The following is a 23,400-nucleotide window of genomic DNA, read 5'->3' on the forward strand; positions in this document are numbered from 1 at the left end:
AGATGTGTTCAGGGCAGGACTATTCTCAAACATGTGAAGTTTGGGGCAGACTGGACATTGTGTGCCTGAGTTACAACAATTTCCAGTTTCATGTCGTTAATCGCATACATTAGCACTTAGACAAGAGTTGCATGATTTAACGTGTTTATAGTACGTTTGGTACTTCATGGCATATACAAATGTGTTTCTGGGAGTGAATTACAGTGTAAAGCATGCCATTTCCTGTTGCCAACAGGTGGCGCTGTGACTAACTGAATATTGGCATGTCTTTAGGTCAGGAAAAAACATGTCAAGTTTGGGGCAGATTTGACATTGTATGCCCGAATTACAACAAAGTCAGCTGCCACGGACACGCCCTTCATCTTTGCAATTTAACGTTGCAAAGGCCTTTACATTAGACTTACCAATTATGATGTTTATCTGATCAAATCTCTAGGAGATTTTAGAACGTCTGCAAATGGCAAAAACTTTAAAATATCTCACTTCTTTTTGGGTTTTCAGATTTAGCTCCCAGGGACTTTTTTGTAGCTATTGGGCTGTTATGCTACATATGTCTACCAAATTTCATACCTGTACATGAAACATAGTGCGAAGGGCGCATAATTGAAATTTTGTAGGTCGTGCTATTGAGTCATTTTGCCTCACCCAATTCTGAAACCCATATCAGACATACATTTTCACCACTTCTGAGGGGTGTGCAAAGTTTCATGAGTTTTCGAGCATGTTTAGGCCCTCAAAAATGTGATTCATTTCAGAGAAGAAGAAGAATTGACTGAGCAACTACAATAGTGTCCTCACACCAAAAATGAGCATATGTGGTTGTTTAACGTATAAACAAGACTGCATAAACTTTACAAATTCAAGCCGAATTTTCTCAACATGTTTAAAAATAATCAGGAACTTGTATAAGAAGCTCGGCTCCTCGCTCCTGATGGGAAAGAACCACTGTGTAAGCTTGATTTCTTGCAGTAAACAAGAATCATAATGTTTATTTAATCAAGTATCTGGTGCATGGATGGTAAGGTCTGTTTATGGTTTGGTTCATTTAAGGACCTGCAACTCACTGAAAGTGAGTACTGACCCCTTGCCATCCATCAATGCTGTGGATTTTGGTTGGGCCAGACTGAGAGGTAAACAGGATCAAGATCCACTGTCCTTGCTCTTTCAAACACACTGACTTGCACAGCAAAATCCTGGGCCAACTCTTGGAAAAAAGAGAAAATGGCTGAGGCAAGGCCTTCTTGAGCCCCTGCTGGGTCTGCCCTTTCTTTCCTATAGATTGGACGTTCGATCAACCTTCACCTTTGTTTTCTCCTCTCGCTCAATGCAGGATTCTCGCCACAGGCGCTCCTTGTGTGTGAGTACGCATGCGAGTAAGGGTGTTTAAGGATCGACGTGCTGCCCCTTTACTCCAGACAGTCAGCTGGCTTCTGTCCAGGTCCATGGAGTGCCACTTCAGCTGGACACGCTCTCAGCTTAGAGGGCAAACCATTCCCCAACAGACCCGCAGTGACATACGGCTATAGAGCGGGGCAGGACCCCCTCAATCTTTCATTATCTCAGCCGCTCTTCCTTCCCATTTAGCATTGCACTATGTTTTCGTATCAAACAATTCAGCGTTCGCACACAGTGCGCTTTACCCAACACTTCTGGGGGAGTTCGCCATTTGGTGAATGCGTGATAACTCGGAAAGCCAGACATCAAATCGCACTCCCTCTCTCAGAGTAAACAAATTAATAATGCAAGAGGTTTTGTAGCGCATGGGTGTGAACTATTTTGAAAGTAACCCATTTCCCAGCAGGAGGCTACCTTTTAAACATGCAAACTCAAAAGAAAAAGGGACCCGGCAGACGTTGTGAAAATATAACCGCCCCCACCAGAGAAAAGTTTTCCGCTGAAGGTTCAAAGGTGAAAGGAAGCTGAGATAACATTGTAGCTCTGTGGGCACTGTTGATTTGTACACATTATGACTAAACTATCCTTCAAATTTAGTAAACATTTGTCGTGGCCACAAAAATAACCATTTTTCCCAAATGACATGCTATACACCATGCACTTATACTATGCCTTATGTGTACTCAACCGTCTTTGGTAGGTATTTAACATTATTTTGGCATCAAATATCGAATTCTGACAGCCCTCTGTTACATAAGGAAAACTGTGACAATTGAGTGCATAAAGTGTCCAACATTCCACACTTCTTTCTTTTGGTTAATTAAGTGCAACTGGGCATTTGAAGTGCACTTTTTCTTTTTGAAATTTCCCACGTGAACACACTACTTTCACCGTTTATACCACAAAATGGCACAGAATAGTGCACAAGTTTTAATTTTTTATTCAAGCCTTTCACAAAAACCAACTTAAACGTCCTTGACGAAATCAAACAACCCTTCGTTAACAGATTAACGTTGCCAGCGGGACGCTTCGTTTTGCGTGCAAAGAGGTACACCAAAGCCCAGAGTTAATGGGCTAGACGGCGGATGAGCCGAGTGGCGGCTAACCTTGCCTTGTTTCCCATTATCATATTAGTCGGCATTAGCACAGGAGCTCTCGTCTGCCACCGCTCAGCCCTATGCCGGCGTTAGCACACCATGCAAATGAAGATGTAAAGAGGAATCAGTTCATCAATCACACTCGCAAGGGAAAAGTGTGCGCAGGAAGAGGATTAGCCGCGTAGTCCCTGGACCCCGCGCAGGTCTCCCTCCTGTCACACAGCGTCTTTAATTAAACATCTTAAAGCACTCGCCAATAGCACTTCCTGCATAGTGGGGCTGCACTTGCCATTTGTCACAAGGCAAATATCTCTGCGGTCCTCTGAACAGTGTGTCGACAAACTCTTTTAGTAATCCTCCTCCAGAAGCATCTCCATCTGTGCAACCTTAATAAGCTAAATCGTCACCTGATGGGAAATCAGACATTACTGTGATGACAGTGGCAGCTCTGGGTCTTTTAAGAGGCAAACAAAGGAAGCCCTTTACACGTAATGGGCAGCAAATAAAAAGGGCCGCCGTTTTATTTTCAGGTCAAGTGGTTCTAGAGAGAATGGTAATGGGCATATATGCACTGGTTGTAAGTTACCATGAGCTGGAGTGTATCCCCAAGCAGTTTAATTAGTATTAAAGGCTGATCTGGATTAAGTGGGTTGCTGTGATGGACACAAATCCTGTCAAGTCGATACCAATAACAGAAGAAATCTCTGTAGGATCACAAAAGAAACAGCCAGGCCGCTGAATGGATGCCGCCATCGAGGGTCTCTGTGCGTAAAACCATTATTCTGCAATTCCGGATGTGTTCTTGCTACATAAATCCAGACCAAAGAGGGCCTCTGGTGGATATGCACACAATTAAGCACATGACCATCACTCGAAGGTGAAGCTGATATTTCAATAGGGGAGACCTGGGATGGTTGTAACACTTTTTTTTATGCAACTTCTCAAATTTTCAAACAAGTTTCACACATCAATTTCTGCTTATACACTTTCCCATTTTGTTAAAACTAGTGTTACAACCCTCAGCTGTACGCTCAGACATTATATTTGTAGTTTTTACATTTAGGTCAAAGTTTTATATAATAGTAGAGTTCATCAAATGAAACTAGAGAACCTGCTGAACTGATACAAATTTCAGAGTGGTTATACTGGTGTTACATCTCACTCAAAGTTACAACTGTCTCCGCTATCCCCTACTGTAAAGAGTCTTTTATGAAACATTCCTAAAATGGTTTGGCTTCATTTCTTATTGGATGACACAAAATGATTATTTTGATTTCAGATCAGTCATGTTAAACAGGTCAGTTTCATCAGATCTGGTCTTGTGGAAAACTTTAAAAGTATGGTGAACTCTGAGAAGACTGTACTGTAAATGTTATGTTTACCTTTTTTAGAGTCCACACATACAATTTTCCCTGCTGGCTCTCCGGCGAGTTCGGCCTTTTGTTTTAGACTGCTTTGGCACACACATCTACCTAACCACACACAGCTTAAAACCACAGGCAACCATTTTGTGAGTTGAGAATACCAATTTGAAGCATGGTTTCACTGACAGACTTAGTCTTTGCTTCGGTCTAATGGTATTGGATGATGTTTTTATAGTCAGTGAGATGCAATAATAAGATCTCAATAGCTGGCTTGCATGAGAGCCTGAAGTGGGCGTATTTTGAACACAAAGCCATGCAATCATAACCCAGTTCCTTTTCCCTGTTGAACTCAGAGAGAAAATATAAACTCTTTTGGCTTGCATATTGCCAGCCTCTCTGAGAACATAGTGTGCGCGGTATGAAGAGGCAGTAAAAATGGATCTGGGCCTGCACCCTGATGCTACTCAGAATTTCGGATGAGAAGTACTACCTAGACAACCGCAGATAATGACCAGCACGCTGGTTGGTACATTGCCTCCTGGGCCATCATTTCATAATAACCAAATGATATGACATTTGTGCACACAATCACTTGTAATGTTTCTTTATACAATGACAGTGTATTTTCATTTTCCTATATTATTTGAAAGCCTTTGGTAAAAAGGTGGTATATATATATATATTTAGTCTTGGTTCAATTTATATATATTTATATTATATATTATATATATATATATATATATATATATATATATATATATATATATATATATATATATATATATATATATAAATTGAACCAAGACTAAAAATTCATGACACACATAGTGTTTGAAGCTTCATGGATGACCCTGCCTAAATGAATATAAATTGAAACTACAACAGCGAGAAAGAAATAAGAGCAAAAGGTTGGTAGAATCAGATGGCATGTATGCATTCAGAGCCGTATCCCCCTGCAGCTGTTCTCTTCCTGCCAGCTTTCCTCAGATACACATCAGTCTCGGCCAGCATGTTCCAGGGCTGGCCGCCGCTTCAGATGAGGAGCTCATATACATTTCCAGATCACAAATTCATCGCCTTCCCCCCACCGCTCCACTGGAACAAATCTGCTTTCCATTCCATGTCACAAATCTCATGTTCTAGTAGGGTTGAACTTGGAGGGGTTTGAACTATGCTGGATGCGTCTCTCTCTCACCACACAGAATGTATCCCTCTCTTGCTCCTCTAGAGACTGTCGGCCCTCCCCGCCACTCACAACTCAGCCCAGCACGCCCACTAAACATTGGCACTGTCGCTAATAAGCCTAGGTCGTTAGTGTGCCATGTTTTGGGCTAATTTTCTAATCAGAGAGTCAGGGTCACCACCCAAAACCCTCCTTGTGCTGAGAAGTTGTACCACTTCCTCCTAAACACACACACGCACGCTTGGGCTCCCATGTGCTGTAATTATATGTGGTGGATGTCATGTGGGTGAAAAGGGAACGCGTGGCAAGCAAAGGCACTCAGCAGCAGGGTCTCGGCCATATGGAGACAGCCTGGAAACTGTCAGGCTCACTTAATAGATGTTATCCTTAGGGACTCGGGAAAGCAGGTTCATATGGAATAAACACAGCTCCTCGGGCTGAGCGCGGATGGGGATGTGAATCACTCCTTAACTATCTTTTCAGCAGCCTCGCTTCTCTCCTACTTTCTCCATTTTGTCAATTTCTAAGGGGTCTCATTAAGGGTGAAATAGATTCGTCACCGTAGAGACCAGACATAGAGGAGAATTAAAGAACTATTTTCTCTAAACGGATTCACAACAAGAGGCCATTTGTGCCCATCTCAGAAGTTGAAAAACTATGTGGCTGCATTCTTGCGAAATCTGCAAAATCAGCCTAGTGTGTCTGTGCTAAATATAGTTAGAACAAAAGTTTAACAGTCAATTATAAATGAGCTAAAAGTAACATACAACAAAGAGAATGCCACAGCAGCAGGCCGACTCTAGGGTTATCTAAGCGAGCCTCAGAAATCTTAATTGCAAGTTAGCGTCGCTGCTATGCTTTAGCAGTGTGCGGGTAATTCTATTAGGAGATCTCGCACAGACGGCTCGTGTTGCCTTTGAAAGTGTTGCATACTTGGCTTTTTCATTTCTTCATCATGTTTCATCAATTGTAGATCAGCCCTGGATCAACGATTTGTTTGTGATGTGGCGTGACTTTGTGCGGAGGGAAATTGTGTTTCTGTGGGTGTTGAAGGCAAAGTAGCTTGCGGCTAACACACGCTAGCTTCAGTTTGGGATGGGGTCTGAATCATCGTCCTGTGATCACAATGAGACATAAATTGGAGTTAAACAGCAGCACTACACTGCAGCCGGCTAATAATGTTATTAGGAAGATCGTAGCTTATGTTTTTATGCTTAAAATGCCCAAATCTTTCTGATTGTTTTGTTCATAGCATTAGCAGTGTATTCATTTATCCATGCGCATACATAAAATTACCAAATGAAATGAAAACGTGGACATCATTAGTTCAATATATCATTAAGTGTGTTTACCTGCATCCTCATAATGATTATAAGGGCATTTTTGACAACATTGTGATTTAACTTTTTCTCATGTAAACGCAATACTTCAATTAAACTAATGTGATTAAGCTCATAATCATAGTAACCATACTCGCATTAAATTATGTGGTGTACGCCGATTTTAAAAGCAGTAAACGTGCATGCAAACACCTTATTCACATTATTACAACTCTCACCACAGTGCGCATGCTCGGACGTACACGGATGCCGTGTGTTGTTCACACAGGTTCACGAATGAACTCTACTCCGAATCTATACACTCTGTCAAAACAACTTTCTGCTCAGTCTCTGCTCCGTATCTTCATCCAGAGACAGCGCAAAGAAAGTGATAACCTTCCAATACGTCAAATGTGTTTTGCAGTTGATGTAAGTAGATTAAAACAGTGGCCAGTAACATCTGAATTCATCATTTGTATAATGGCGGTAAAAATAACCACACTTTCTAGCGAATAATTAGAATAATGAAAATTGGATGTAAACGGGAGTGAAGAGGTTTGCTTCTGTCAATGAAACATCTTACTGCAATTAAGTCCTTACTCTGCTTATTGGATATAATTGCAATATTGGTGCACATGTAAATGTAGTCATTTAAATTTCCAGCTGTTTGTGAGACAATTTGGTGTATTTTTGTCTACAATAATTAGTAAAACTGTGATGAATCATTTAAATAACTATTACATGAATCTAATGCAATAAACTAAAGAGCAATCAAAACTGCTTAGTAAAAACTAGTTTTTTCTAAATACTTTAGATGTCATATAGCTAACTTCAGACTATGTTTTTAGTTTAGAGTTTAGCTCAAATCCTGATCAAACTCACCTATACCTGCAATTTTCTAGTAACTCTGAGATGTTGATTAGCTTCTTCAGTTTGATTAGGGTTGGAACGAAACTTTGAAGGACAATGATCCTCCAGGACCGGATTTGAGGATTTGTTTTGAACAAACAGGTCAGCCTATGCAGGCATACACTTTGTATGCATGTGACGATCTGCAAGTGCACACTTGTGTGTGTGTGTGTGTGTGTGTGCAAACCCAGTTCAGCCCTAATCTCCCATGCAGTACATGAAGTTTTGTAGTCGCACATGCAATATGTCAGTCGTCACAGCCATGAATGCGACAGCAGCATGAACACAAAGTGCTCATCAGGCCAGCGCATCTCCTGCAGACACTCTGATGCTTGTCAGGTACAGGTGATTTTAATTACAGCCATTATTTACACAGCTGAAACAAAGTGGCAAGGTGGCACTGAACCAGGCTGTCAGGCAGCCACACACTCATACTGGCTGGAGAAAGCTCATCTCCTTGCCTTGATCGTCTTTCTCTCCTCCATCCAGCCCACCCCCTCCTCACAGCCTTCTATTTCTCCCCCTGTCTCTTTCTCTCTCTGTCTCCCTGCCCTCCTCCCATTCTGGGTGAAAGGAACATGCAGTAAGAACATTAATCACGCATCATGTTTAACCTTGGAATCACGTCATTTACTGTTAGCATTACTGTCTGTACTGTATCATATGAAGTTAGCCTAATGTATATTATGAATTTATTTATTTATTACACTGCTCTTTGGAATACTTCATTCTGACTGGTCATATGCAGCTCTCCGCAGTGAAATATTTTATATAAATTTGTCATTTTATATAAAGTCGGTTAAACTGTATAATGTTTTTTTTTTTTTTGTCACTGGCAACTGATTTCCTACTTAGCTGTGCTAGTTTCATGCCAGCACGGCGCTGTCTCTTTCTCTTCACATAATGAAATAATTTCAACTCAAGATCAATATTCCATGTCCATTTATCTATTTATTTCCTAAGAAGCTGTATAGTAACAGAGATAATGTCCAGTCATCAGGTCATTATTGCAAAATAAAGCACTTTATGATGATAAAAGATAAGATCACCTAGTTTGTGATACTGACCAAGTGAATATATATATAAGTGAATATATGAAGACTTCAGATGCAAAAGCCTCTCTATATATATATATATACCCATACATAATTCTATATTTTAACTTGTTATAATAAAATTTTAAATATACAATACTTTTTTCAGTTTTTTCAGAACTATATTTTTATAATCATGTCTCTCTCTCTCTAAATATAATACATTAGTAATAATCAGCAATAATATAACTAATGGAAAAATGCAATATATAATATATTAGTTATATTATTAACAAAAAATTGAGTTATGTTTATATACAGGTTTAATCCTCATGTCATTTTGACCCGAAGAGGATTTTCCTGTCCCTGAAAATGGTAGTTAATGTTATCGCATTGGAATAAAATTTACTGACTTTACTCACACAGCTTCCCAATTTTTTTTTTGATAATTTTTGTAATTTTTTGTGTTTTTTCCCCCACATTGTAACCTTGTGGTGTTCCCGGTCAAAATTGACCAACTTTGTCAACTTGTTTTCTTTAAGTTAGGGCAGAATTTTGTGCCATTTTGTAATAAATAAAACAAAATAAAAACTATTTCAAAACAAATTTCCTGTTTAAACAGTAAAGCACACTAATGTGATAAACACATGTGATTTTTTTCACAATTTATGCAAAACTATTATTCACAAATAACTTTTTTTTTTTTTTTTTTTTTTACTCAAAAACTGAAGTACATAAGCTCAGATAAATAAGGCCTACAATTGATCAGTTCCAAAAATAAATACAAAACCTGTCCTAATTGAAAGAAAACAATCTGACAAAATTTTTGCAGGCTGGTCATTTTTGACTGGGAACACCACAAGCGTTATAGGGTTTTCAACACAGCACAAGGGTTAAACAAAAAATAAATCCCAGATTTTTGGACCTCACTGTATATTATAAAAAAGCCTCCATCTCTTCCATTTCTTTTAAGAGCACTGAAATCATCTTCAGCTTTCAGACCAGCTACAACATTCTTTGAGATAACAGGAACCGTATATTATCTGTGGATCGATGGCAAGTAAGGGGGTAGGACATTAATACTGTTTGATCAAAGAGCTGTCCTATTTCTGGTTTGTGTGAAGAAAAAAAGTAGGGGGATGGGGGTAAATGACATCAACAGTGGTAACGAGGAGAACAAGAAACGGTGTGTGTGTGTGTGTGTGTGTGTGTGTGGAAACAAAGGCTAAGACTCTGGCAGATGTTGCAGGGTCTCTGATGACTGTGTCATGACAGATGTTGTGAAGCGTAGCTACGATAGGTATGACCAGACCTAATGATTTCTGGAGCGAGCGCACAGGTACACTAAGAGCAGAACTAATCACACACAGATGGACACACACAGAGAGCTGCTAGAGCAGGCCAGGACACACAGATGTCTCTGCCAGAAACGAACTCACAGCCCTCCGGGAAGGCCGGCGAACGAGCTCCATCTCCGATTGGTTTCTTTAATCATGACTATTAAAGCACGTGCTGTTTGGATGCATGTCAGTAATGACCTAAACAGGATGAGACATTATCAGGTATGACATGAACAGCTGAAACAGAAGGTCTGAGATGCAAATATTTTCTACTACAAAGACTAGAGTGGTTGACATGATTTATGATCAGACGCGTTTCTTAGGGGTAGTGACAATGGGGAATGTTGAGCATGGAGGAGAGGCCCATCTTAAACATTTTATCCTGGACCCCATAAATTTTAGGAGGCGATCGTAAGTTCACAGCCGGATGGAGCATAACATCAGAATGTAGTGGTTATAAGGTGTATTTTTAAAAGGTTTTTAAAAGATAAATATAGGTGTATTATAAAAAAAAATGCATTATTGATCATGCAAAGGCATGTCTGATTATATTCTATATACATATATATACTATATACTATTATATATATATATATATATATATATATATACACACACACACACACACATACATTTAGTCATTTAGCAGACGCTTTTCTCCAAAGCAGCTTACAAATGAGAATAGTAGAAGCAATCAAAAAAAAATCAAAAAAAAAATAATAATATATATATATATATATATATATATATATATATATATATATAATTAAACTAAATCAGAACAATACATGATTTCAGTAAAAATTAGTCTCTTTAATTGTCTTTTTTAAAAGCTAAAAATATTCAAGCTAAAACAAAAATTTGAATAAGCTAGTCGACTAGATGACTAGTAAACCAATCCTGTATGTACAAATTCTGTTTCAGTTAAAACAAAGCCTTTAAACCAGCACAAATTAATTGCACAGTGTTTCATGTGCAAGATTTATCTGTCCTTATCTGTATTATGGGAGCTGTGAATTAATTGTTTCATTTTCCCTATATTGGCCAATTTCATGCTTTTGCACAGTTTGAAAATATTTACACTAGTTACAAACAATTAATTCAATGGCTTGTTAGGCAGCCCAGTGATTTTCTGTGCAAGCGCAGAGTGGAGGGTTGGCATCACGTGTGTGCACTCACATGTGTCTTCATGAGTGAGTTTGGAGAACTGGCATCTGTCATAATTACGTTCACTGTGTTGACAAGCCTCGCCATCTAACAAGATACATCCCATTATTGCCAGATGTTTTAAAATTGCCATTATAAATGTTTACACTGTGTAGTAACCCAAGCTATTAGTTTCGACTAGCGACATAAAATACTCCAAAAGCCAGCATAAAAACATTAGTGTCAGCTGCTGTAAAAGTTGTGCTATTAATTTTAGCAGAGAGGATGCAATGTCTCTAAATACGGCCCATCTGTTATGGCGTCAAATGGCCCAAATTACTTTACGTAAACAGTTCTATCAAATTATTTTCATCACTGTTTTCACCGCAAACGCCAGACGCTCAAAGTTAAAAGGTCGTATTTCAGTATCATCCATGCACCGGCACGTCCGTTCAGTACGCCCGTGCAACTTTGAGCGCATATGTCATCGGTTAAACAGGCCGCACGCGCGTTTTCGCCGTTTCCTGTTTCCTGATAGCTGTGTAATGTTAACACAGCACTGTGGGAATGTGAGTTTGAAAGGTGCAGTGAAAAGTTATCACTGTAAATTAAAGGTATGACCGGTGGAAGCCCAAGGGTTTACACTGGGGTTATCAAGGGCTTCCACACATCAGCATCTCCTATCACACATCCGATGGTTCCTGTGAAGTGTCATAAACTGCCGGGCCCATTTGTGGATCCCCGCAAAGCCCCCAGGGCCGTCTGCTTTACCAAACACAAAAGCAGTGTTGCCGCTCTCTCTCTCGCTCTCTCTTAAGTCAATATATGTGGCTCTTTGCCTCCTCATATCAGGTATTTTCTCCTATCTGAGTTGAGCCCAGGATCATAACCCCCTTCTATCTCCCCTAAAAAAAGGACTGCTGGGCTGGAAAATGTAGTCCTGTCTTGTTAAAAGGATGGAGTTATGCTTTATTTTGAGGTTCCACATTTGATATTCTACTAACTATAAGTAACTTTGCATCTACAGTACATGTCAACTAACTCTCATTAGAGTAGTAGACTGTAGACAGTGTTACTGTTATGTTAGGGTTAGGTGCTTTTGGTAGTCTTGGTAGAATAAGTTGACATGTAGATGCAAAGTTATTTATAGTTAGTCGAATTTCTAAAGTGGAACATCAAATTAAAGTGTTACCAAGGATAGTTCACCCTTAAAAACCTGTATGACTTTTGTTCTTTGAATACAAAAGGATATTCTGAAGAATGTACTGCTTCAAAAATGATGCAAAAGCATCATGAATGTATCATAATAGTAGTTCACATACTTTATTACAGAAAACAAGGCTGTGAGGGCAATGGCATGCACAGGTACTACATCACATAATTTTCAAAACTCACTTTCAAAACTGATTTTCTACTCATTTTTTTTTTTTTTTTTTTGAAAAGATGTCTTGTCAACTGAAAAACTGCCATGTTGTTAAACTACTGTACAGTACAATCTATTGAACACATTGTACTTCTATCCCTCACTCCCTCATGATCATTATGGGCAAAAGTTATATATGACATGACTGACCAAGGTCTATATAGTCTTGCGTGAATAACGAACCAAAATTCAAATCATTGTTCACTGATAATCTCATTATGTCATTGAGTTGAAATCAAGAAACCGGATAAGACAACGATTCTAGCGAACTAGCAATTCATGAATGAATTGTTCAGACTGGTTGTGTGAATCAAATGGTTCTTTTAAATTATTCAAATTAAACAATTCGTTCACACACTATATTACCCTATATTTAAGTTTTATGAATACATATAATAGCCTTGTGTGAGGAAATCAAGGCATTATTCACTGATAATATTACTGATTCATTAAGCCGAACTCAAGCAATCAGATCAAGTCTGATTCATAAATAAATCATTAAGACCAGTTGTTAAACAATTATTATTACAATTATTCACTGATAATATTACTGATTCATTAAGCCGAAATCAAGCAATCAGATCAAGTCTGATTCATAAAAAATCATTAAGACCAGTTGTGTGAATCAAACCAAATGATTCATTGAAAAGACTGAACTCAAATGATCAATTTAATTACGTAATATATTTCAATTTACATACGTTTTCTGCATTCCTTCAATAGCCTTGAGTGAGTATGAACCAAAATTCAAGTCACTATTCGCTCACTAGTCATTAAGTTGAACTCAAGCCACCTGATTCATGAATAAAATCATTCAGAGCAGTGAATCAAAATAAATTATTAACTGAAAAGATTCAACTCAAATCAACGATTTAATCACAAGTTTCAGCATCAGTACTTCTCACATGAATCATCATAACCACTAAAGAGAAGTGGATGTTTTTCCTCACGCAAAGCTACTGTGTGGCTCAAAAGACCTTTTTATAATACTTTTATGAAGCCTTGAAACCTCCGAAGCCCATTAATTGTAAAAAGAACAACCAGTACATTCTTTAGAACATCTCCTTCTGCGTTCCACAGATGAATTAATGTCATAAGGTTTGAAATGTCATAACGCCAAGTAAATGATGACCGAATTTTCTTTTTTTTTTGGGTGAACCTACAGCTTTTACAGGCAGGAACGGTGCATCATAAGAGCTCAGGTAGATCAGCGGATTTGCTCTGCGGTGGTTGAGCAGGAAAGCCATGGCTTTAGGAGCTTTGTGTCAGCTGATCCCAGCACTGCACAGGCTCTGTAACACACACCAGGAAAAGCACAGGTCACCGGGCAAACGGGAGGGATGTGCGAGTATGCATGTGTGTGTGTGTGTGTGACTTGGCCCTTGGCATGTTTTCCTGATGCAGAGTGGGGGTGACAGACAGAGCTGACAGGCCAACCTTTGCACTGTGTAATAGACAGACAGGGAAGTGGGAACCGCACTCTGTCACGGGGGAATACAGACATAAACATGGCCACTCTATCACCCACACTTGCCTCAATGACAAAACATATTAGCGGTGGAGTTCTCAGTGCAAACCTCTGCGCTTAAACTCGCTGATGATCTGCATACACGCACACACACACACACTTAGTGCATGTGAGAAAGTGTGCCGCCGTGGGACCGCATAGCCTGCACTAATTGCAGTTTTAATTGTTGTGGTGATTCTAGTGTGTCACTGATATATCTGATGAGTCTGACGTGACTTATTGACAGATCTCTAGAGCGTGCGCGGCGACCTGACAAAAACGCATTGATTAATTACTAGCCATCCAAGACAATTAACTGGAACAGAATGCGAAAACAAGCGGCGAGCAACTTTCGCCGCGCCGCCATCCTACCCTCGTTTAAACCCTCTGAGGATACATCAAACAATTTCTTTCCCTGCGTTTCCATGGCAACGCTAATATATTAGCTCACCAGTGTTACTGGAAAGCATTTCACTTGACAGTTTTAAAAATGATTTAAAAGCCGGCTTAGTATGTGAATCTCATCCACACTACAGTAAATCAGGCTGTGGATGAATCCCTCTCCAGCTGCTATGAAAGGATCGGGGAGGGGAAGAGGCTCCTTTGCCTGTGGTCTTGCCGGAGAGGCTAGTTTGGGTGAAATATCTGCAGATTCCTGCTATTCTCATCCATTGTTCACACTCTAGAAAAACCAAGCAGACACTTAGACCATTTGTTTTCACAAGTCAAAAGTCTCAAAACACTAGCTTCTAATTATACACATTATACAGTATTGAGTGCATAACAATTTGAGTGGAAAAACTGAATTTAAGAAAAGCATGCATTTCAGAATTGATTTATACTTATTATGCCTCCACCTTTATTGACACTTGAGCTGCATAAACTCCACAAATTTATTTCAGTTTGATTTGTGGACAAGAAATAGTACAGAATATTTATTTAGTGCCATAATGTTTATTTTGCAAATGTTTTTTTTTTTTTTTTACTAAAATGTTTAAATGTTATTTTAAAATGTTCAAAATCTTATCCTTATTTTCAGCAAGATTTTAAATCCCAGATTGTGTTTGTCTGCAACAAAATGTCCATCTATCCACAAAAACAGCATTTTAAGAGGTTCCTAACATAAAATCTAACCCAAAAAGTTCAAAAATTTGGGGTCAGTAGGATTTTTATTTATTTATTTTTTTATTTTTAATTAAATAAATACTTTTATTTAGCAAGGACAAATTAAATTGACCAAAAGTTACTTTTATACCATTTTACAAAAGTTTTTTACTTCAAATAAATGTTGTTCCTTTGAATTTTCTATTCATCAAAAAAAAAAAAAAAAAAATTACAGTTTTCACAACAATATTAAGCAGCACAACTATTTTCAACATTGATAATAAGAAATATTTCTTGAGCAGCAAATCAGCACATCAGAATGATTTCTGAAGGATTCTGAATGGTAACGTATGTTCAGAATATGTTTACACTAGTTTTTGTTTTAAAACGCCTAAGTTTTGCTATGGTTATGTCTGTCGTTTACACTACGCCGGCCTTTTGAACCTTGAAAACGCTGCAGAGCCCGTTTTAGTTTGAAAATACCGGGGTTGTGTTTCAGTATAAACAGACCAAAGCGGAGACTTTTAAAACGATGGCATGGCTGCCCACATTCGCTCTGCGTATCCTTGACGACCGTGTAAACAATAACATGGAGACTGAACTGCAATATTTGTTGTCATTTTTAGCCGCCATTGTGCAGTTAAACTCTGCATTTTTTAATACTGCAGCTGCCTACATGCACAAGAGGCAAGTTGGCAACTGTTTACACTTGTACGAGCATGCCAAGTGTGCATGAACGGTCATGTGACATGCGCTTTCAGCCGTGTAGTGTAGACGGAGATCGTTTCTGAAACGCTGTGGAAACGGCAGTGTAGGCGAGGATCGTTTTCATTTTAAAACAAAGTGTGTAAATGGGGCCTAAGTATGCTACCTTCAAAGATATCTCATTTTAGCCTAATTCTAAGACATTCTAAGAATGCATGACTAGCTCAGTAATTACGAATAAATCTATATTTAAATACCCAATATTTGTGAGAAGGGCATTTTATGGTTCAGTTCGAGTATCACACGTTTATATTAAACTCTACTGGAATTAATTGTGCTTAAATTCTTCAGTGTCGAGCACAACATTTGAGGTACTGAGTGCGTTCCAAATTAGTCAGCTATAAAGTTCCATGAGAGTATGCTGCCTTAGTAGTCAGCTACCTACGTAAGACACAGGCAGCTCACTACATTTTGGAACCAAGCCACAACCTCCCAAAAATGAGGAAGCGAACGCTTTTGAAGAAGATCTCTGCCTCTTGCTCCCATCACAGCATGTGTGTATCTGCTAATACTCGTCTATTCTACAGCACTCTTCCTCTCCGCCCGCCGATGCATGACACCCTCTTACAGAGCTCTGCTTGCTGTTCTCTCTTTGTCTCCCCCCCCCACCAACTTGTTTTATCTCCCTGAGACTTTCTCGCTTTCTCTCCACCTCCGTCTCCCCCCTCCCTTCTTCTGGTGTGTTTCCCTGCCCCTCTCCGATTGAGCTCACTCTCCCCTAGACGGCGCAGGTTGGTGCTGGCGCACATAACAATTGCAGAGGAGCTTCTAGCACTTACAGTAAATGAAGCTCGGGCAGCAGCCCACTGAGATGCATTAGATTAGGTAATTGAGATATGAGTGATGGCGCAGGCCGGCCCCTGCCGCAGAGGTCTTGGAAATAAGCATTTGCCGCATCCGGCGTATTACAGCCTCAGATTATGGAGGACCCTGATAGAATAATGTCAGCCGAACACAGGGCTAAAATTGAACTGTCAAGAACTGTCAAATACACAATAATGTGCTCGGCAAACCCAAGTCATTTTGCCACTCTGAACGGCTCTGGGCTGGAGGACGGACTATACGCCGGACCACATGAGTTTCAGTGTCCACTTTGAGAAAACGTGCATCTGATGCGTATTCAATTTGAGAAACTTGAGATGCTAATGATTTTAAGCAGAACTGCTTCCGTTGAGTCTCCTAACAGGATTTGCGAGGGGAAAACGTATTTGTTTCAGCACTGTTGGTTTTCTATGAGAGAACACCTCGTTCCCTGCTGAATCTGCTGTGTTGGCGTGCTAAAATAATCACCTGTGTGTGGATTAATGGGTTTAATTCTGAGGACTGGCAGGGCGTAACCGCACGAATGTCCATATTTCCATCCGTGGCCTGCTAGCTGTGAAGTTAAATTGATTTAGGCCTTGGCATCTCCGAAACATGATGCCGTAAACAACTTGGCTTCAGTTCAGCACGTTTGTCCATCATAGAAAGAGACCTTTTATATATATATATATATATATATATATATTCTACAGCAAATCTCAACTTTACCTGCATACATACAGTATAATCACGTGAAAATCTATAAATGAGACCTATTTTTATATATATATATTTATATATATATATATACCTTATATTTATATATATTTATATATATATATATATATATATATATATATATATATATATATATATATTCTACAGCAAATCTCAACGTTACACACATATATACATCATACTAATGTAAAACGATATATGTACTACTTTCCATAGCAAATCTCAACTGCTTGATTGTTTATATTGTTGGAAAATGCAAACAATTTTATTGCCCTGCTAAATGTGACTACAGTAATAAGACATGAAGATATTAAGATATTATAAACATTAACATCTTGATTTTCTGTAAAGCTGCTTTGAAGCATTGTGTACTGTGAAAAGCACTATACAATTAAAATTGACTAGACTAAACATAAATATTCATGGCTTATTTCCTTTATTTACAGAGTGTAGCCCTTAAGTGATCCTTATGAAAACAAACTATATTATCACTAAATGTATAATAAGGTTGTAAATCACCCAAGCGTATGGTAAAAAACAGCTCTCTGGTGATGTTTTTTCTTCTTTCTGGATTGAAGACAGAGATATCATCACTTGAAATAACCCACAAATCAATACCTCACCGTTAGCATGTGCTCACCAACTTCCAGTGGCAGCACTTCATTTAGGTAATGGCCTAAAGAGCCAGTGGGAAAAGAGCGGACTGACATGGCAGCCCCACGCAGCACACACAGCAGAGTGCACTTAAAGCACAGCCGACTAAATCAGGGCCAATTAGTGTGTCTGTGGACCGCAGCAGCTGGGCTAAGTCTGGGGGCAGAGGTGCTCGGGGCTGGAGCTGAAAAATTGTGGTAGTCCTGAAGCAGGCCTTTCCTGAAAGAAAGAGAGGAGGGGGGGGTATGCGAGGGAGAGATAGAAAGAGGACAGCGGCCCACTGTTGGTCAAAGAACACAGTGCACTCTTTTTCCGCTAACCTCGCCCCACATCAATCACGCATGCTGGAGGTAGAGTGAGAAGTCAACTCGGCCACTGAGGAAAAATATCTGTAATGATTGACGCAGGGGCTGTTGTGTTGACCTCTGCGCTTTTATGGAGACTGGCTGTAGTAAAACACTTTCATTACGGTCTTGTTTACTATTATGTGATGAATGCTGGAGTTTTATGACTCTTAAATCCATGAATATAAGCTTTGAAGCCATCTTTATCCTAGTGTATTCCTAAAAACACGTTATATGCCGTACATCAACATACATATTTAAATTTTACAGTCTTTTTCTTCCAGGAAAACAGACCAAACAGACCGGCTGCTAATGCAGCCAACTAGTGAGTATAAAGTCATGGTTGTGTGTGACCTAACTAAAGACTATTTACTATTAAAAAAAAGAAAAGATAAAAAAGATGTGGTGATATTTAGTATTTTCATGTTGAGTTATTTTAGTATTATTTATATACTATCATAGTATTATAGTTATTTTGAATTATCTTTAATTTTTATATTTAATTTTAGTTTAAGGCTTAAGTAATTATATGTTTGTCATTTTTATTACTTTTTTTATATTTCTATATAACTTTCATTTATTTTTATTTCAGTATTTTTAGTACTTAAAAGGAAATTAGAAGTTTCTCATGATTTCAGCTTTATTTTGATTGTTTTGATACTGATCTTTTTTTTTTTTTTTTTTTTTTTACTGATACAGCAATTATTTTTAATAGTTTTAGTTAACAATAACAATGGTTATGGCCAATATTAAAAATTATGTATATTTTCCATAGCACTAAAGGCTATAGTCAATCAACCATTTCAAGTGAATTAGGGCATCACAACATTGTTTTTATGTTGTGATGTTTTTAAAGATCAACTTTCAGTGAGTGTTAATCTAAATGTAAAAATAGGGTATGTATAACTAATATCACATACTGACTGATACTAACACACAACAAAAAACAAAAACAATGTGGTACTGATATATCATTGGTGAATTCCTAAAAAAAAAAAATGCCTCTCAGCAATAGAAAATGTGTCAATGTTCACTGTGATTTTGCTAAGGAAGACATGTTCCTGGAACAACACTTCTGTCTGAATTTAGTCCTAACCCTATCCATATCCCTAAACCTAACCCTACCCATAACTTATCCCTAAAATCAGAGGGAAATGATAAGTGAATAACAGTGTTGTGGAAGCACCTAACCCTGGTTGTACCCCAAAACTTGACATAAACTGTAAACTTGTCCCTCAAATCTGACTGATTTGGTAGATTGGATTGTTGTTCCAGGATCAACAAAGATGTCGACTGAGGAACATGGTGAAATCACGTTCACCATGTCAACACAGGAGACCGAAAAGTGCAATTTACACAACAAAATGAGCTTGATTTGTTGTGGCGTGTGCATCCCCATCTCAAAAGTGGTTGTCTTTGCATCTTGACAGGGGCCATTAGATGCTCTAGCATCTCAAACATCCTGAAGGACAGAGCCGCTGCAGCAGGGTGGTAAGAACCTGATGTGGAGAGCTAAGCGAAGGTATCTTCAGGACAAAGAGCAACCGCAGCGGGACAATGAATGTGAACAATCCGAGCGCTTTATTCATCCCAATGTTGTCCTGAGCTGGGGCCATCATGCATAAGCACGCCACCACAAACAAACTGCAGCATGGGCGCCTTCACCACTCCTGATCGCCTCCACCGTTTCAACCTGCAAATTCCTTTGGCTTGTTTTAAAGGGAGAAGCGTCCCATTCTGTCAATGTCACCGCGGATATCCCTATATACAATGCAATTGAAGATAAGCCTAATCTTGCACACCCACACGGCATCTTCATTTTTTCCCCTATCAAAGCCGACAGTATGTACAAACCAGCGGATTAGCCACAGACTTCTATCCTTTGGAATAAACTCAAGCACAATACGTGCAAAGTAAACCTAGCAAGGACAAAGCACAAATATTGTTCAATGTACATTTAACATATAAATAATAAAAAGAAAAAATCCATTATTGAGTATGTAGTATATGACAACGCACAATTGATGTTAAATTTCTACTTAATAAAAACAATTGAAACTAGTTAAATGAGCAAAAAAACAACAAAAAAGCCTATTTATGCACTACTTATGCAAAAATAATGCATTTGTCGAATGCTTCTTTCCGTTTTATGCTTTTTCACTACAAAACCAAGGCGCAGACATGCTTCCTAATTTGAATAAGATTAGATATACAAGGTATTAGAAGATTTCTGTTGCATAAATACAGGGTTCATAACATCTGCGCTGGTGCACGGTGTCATTTGTGTGTTTACAAATTGAAGTAAATGGATTATGGAGGCCTTCTTTACAACACAGAGATCTACAAACAACACAACAATTCCATGTAGGAGAAATTTCATGACTCTTTATGAGGTAATTTCCTCCATGTCAAACATTAGAAAAGCTAAATTACAAAAAAAAACAATATTCAAAGCAGACGTGAAGCTATTGTGCTTTAAGTACGCAGACTAAAAACACAGATACCCTTTAAAAAGCTCATGCGGAACACAAACAAAAGTTATAAATAAAAAAATGATATTATTATTATTACAGTATAGTCTTCTGGGTCTGACTTTTTTTTTTTTTTTTTGCCAAAATGCAAATGTCAGATATAAATTTATTTTCATCACATCAGCTAAAGGCCTTAATTCTGCTCTCTTATTTTAATACTTAGCTTTACGGCCTGTAATTGTATGATTTGCATTTTTTTTCCCGCCCATTATAAATAATCCATGCAACACACGGCCTGGCTGCCAAGCTGGCATCACTTTCTATTTAATCTTGTGAAACAGTCGCTTTATCTCCTTGTTCAACCTGGGGTTTATCTTTTGTTGTGGCACCGTACTATTGATGTGGAAATGTTTACAAAGCAATATACTTGCCCCATTTAGTGAAAGCGAGAGTTCAAGGTATTAATATGATCATTTTATCACCCCCAGCGTGCTTCTCTCAGTCATTGACTTAATAACAGGCACTGTTTTCTTTAATGGCTCCTTTGCCTAGGATGTGGCGTCTTGTTAACAATGCAGTAATATGGAGGCAGCATTTATACGTATCACCAGGAGAGCAGAGACAGTTTTTTGTTTTGTTTTGTGGTGCAGAACTATCGACCGTGGTATTCTCCTTCAACTCCCTGTGGGGTTGAGAGCGGAGCCCCCGTTACATCGGCATGTGCTCCATTATCATTTCAATACGAGTATGACACACCGGCGCACAGCGGAATGCTACGTTTCTATTTCCACTCAACAACCGATAGCAAACGGCATCTGCCCGGTGTGAGGTTTCCCCGGCACCCCCCTCCCCCCCTTTGCCCTGCCGCAAGCGAAACAGCAACACTAGCAACTAGCGTAATGTGCGCCGTGAGGCCCTGGCAGCACAGGACAGGCTAAGACTATAACCAGTTACATAATCGCCGCAATAAACATGTTCCGATTGTGCTCAACACACAGCACTTAACTCCCACTGACGATAACAAAGTACGCAGCAACCCTTCGCCAGCTTCCAAGGGAAATAAAAGAGGGAGCGATCTAAAACTATACTTCATTCTCACACTCAAGGGCCATGCATTTTCCAAACGATGAAACATATAATCATTGCGGCCCGGGGATATTTTACAGTCGACGTACTGTACATGCTGTTTGAACAGTCTGGATCTTTGTTAAGTCATGGGGAATAATCGGATATGCAAAATGGGTGCTTGTTTCATTTTTAGCAAGCTTTTATTTGGAATTCATAATAAATAGTGTCAGATTATATTAAACATTTATTTGAGAATAATTTTGTGATATTGTGTAATATAATATTCAATGTGAATCCCCTTTAAAGCAAAAAAAAAAAAAAAAAAAAAGGGTAACATTTCGCAATTAACATTAACTAATATGGTATGATTAATAAATGCTTTAGAAATATTATTCATTGTTAGTTCATGCTAATTTCAACATTTCTTAATACATTATAAAAACTGAAAGTTGCATCTGTTAATATTATTTAATAGACCTGAGCAAACATGAACTAAAAATAAACAATTAACAAGGATGAATAAATACTGTAACAGATGTAATGCTCATTGTTAATGCAATGTTAGCTAACATTAACTGATGGGACCTTACTGTAAAGTGTTATCAAAAAATCATATGGGAAAAATGGCAAAAGGGAAAAAAATATATATTTATAGTATACAAACATTATTTGTCTATCCCTTAACCTTAAACCTACTCATCACTATAAACTTTCTGCATTTTTACATTTTAAAAAAATCACTTAGTATGATTTATAAGCTGTTTTCCTCATGGAGACCAAAACATTTCCCAGCAAAGACAAGGATTTCGGATATTAGCATTTTTGTGAGGACATTTTGTCCCCATGATGTAGGGTTTACCAGGAACACACACAAACACACACACACACACCAATTTGATAATATATTCTCTTTTCTAATTTCTGTCAAGAGGAGCTGCATTTGAAATGAGAGGACTGGCAGAAATCTGCATGATGTATTCAGCATCTAATGAGCGGCAGGGTGAATTGTAGGCACAGGGCACATGCAGTGCCCTGCGAAATCCCCTCTCCTGCACACTATGATTATTCACCCTCATGTAGCTTTGCACTTCCTCTATTCGGTCAAGCCCACAGGATTTACCAATCCAAAGCTCTGACGGCTCGAGAAAAAGAGGCCTGTCCTCCTCCAGAAGGGCTCCCTGCTTTGAGACGCCCTGGCTTCCCGCACTGCCAGGGCTCAGGCGCACCACAACTGAGCCGCATCCATCTGTGTGCCTTGTAGGTGCTGTGGAGATAACCAATTTTTCAAAGCACAACCAGAACTTGCATAATGCCTCATGCACCCACGTTATGACTCACTAAATTACATAAACAGAATGTGGGGTATTCTCTGTCTCTCTCCCTCTTCCTCGCTCGCTCGCACTTTTTGCTTTTTTTCTGCTATTGTTATTTCTTCCAAATCATTTTCGACTGAACAAAGCTACTGAAAACAATGTAATGAGGGTATAAAAAGACATGTCAGCTTATGGAGAGGATCATGTTTTCTTTAGGATGATAGACAATGTACACCACAGTGTGGGAGATTAAACCACACATAAAAAGTGGGGGGAAAAATCATTTTACTTAATTTTAATCTGAAAATGAGCTCTCGTATACAACAGACTAAAGCAATAAAAAAGTTTGGGGAAAAAAATGTGCTTAAAAAGTTAAAATAACAGTATGTAAATGTCACATGGACTTTGAATGACATTTCAATTAA

General features: G+C 38.6%; 1 protein-coding gene across 3 annotated transcripts in view; it reads right to left on the bottom strand.

The window, feature by feature from the left end:
* rbfox1 (RNA binding fox-1 homolog 1) overlaps positions 1–23,400 on the bottom strand; it is a 132,644-nt gene that overhangs the window by 56,932 nt on the left and 52,312 nt on the right. Inside the window, exon 1 of one of the 3 annotated variants that reach the window (XM_067374050.1) lies at positions 1,418–1,444. The exons of the other annotated variants lie outside the window; for them this stretch is intronic. Coding sequence (XP_067230151.1) covers positions 1,418–1,444 — 27 coding nt within the window. Of the gene's footprint in view, positions 1–1,417; positions 1,445–23,400 lie in introns of those variants that run through there. 3 annotated transcript variants of the gene reach the window in all.

Source organism: Chanodichthys erythropterus, chromosome 3 (assembly GCF_024489055.1).
Source record: "Chanodichthys erythropterus isolate Z2021 chromosome 3, ASM2448905v1, whole genome shotgun sequence".
In the NCBI taxonomy this organism is placed as follows: domain Eukaryota; kingdom Metazoa; phylum Chordata; class Actinopteri; order Cypriniformes; family Xenocyprididae; genus Chanodichthys; species Chanodichthys erythropterus.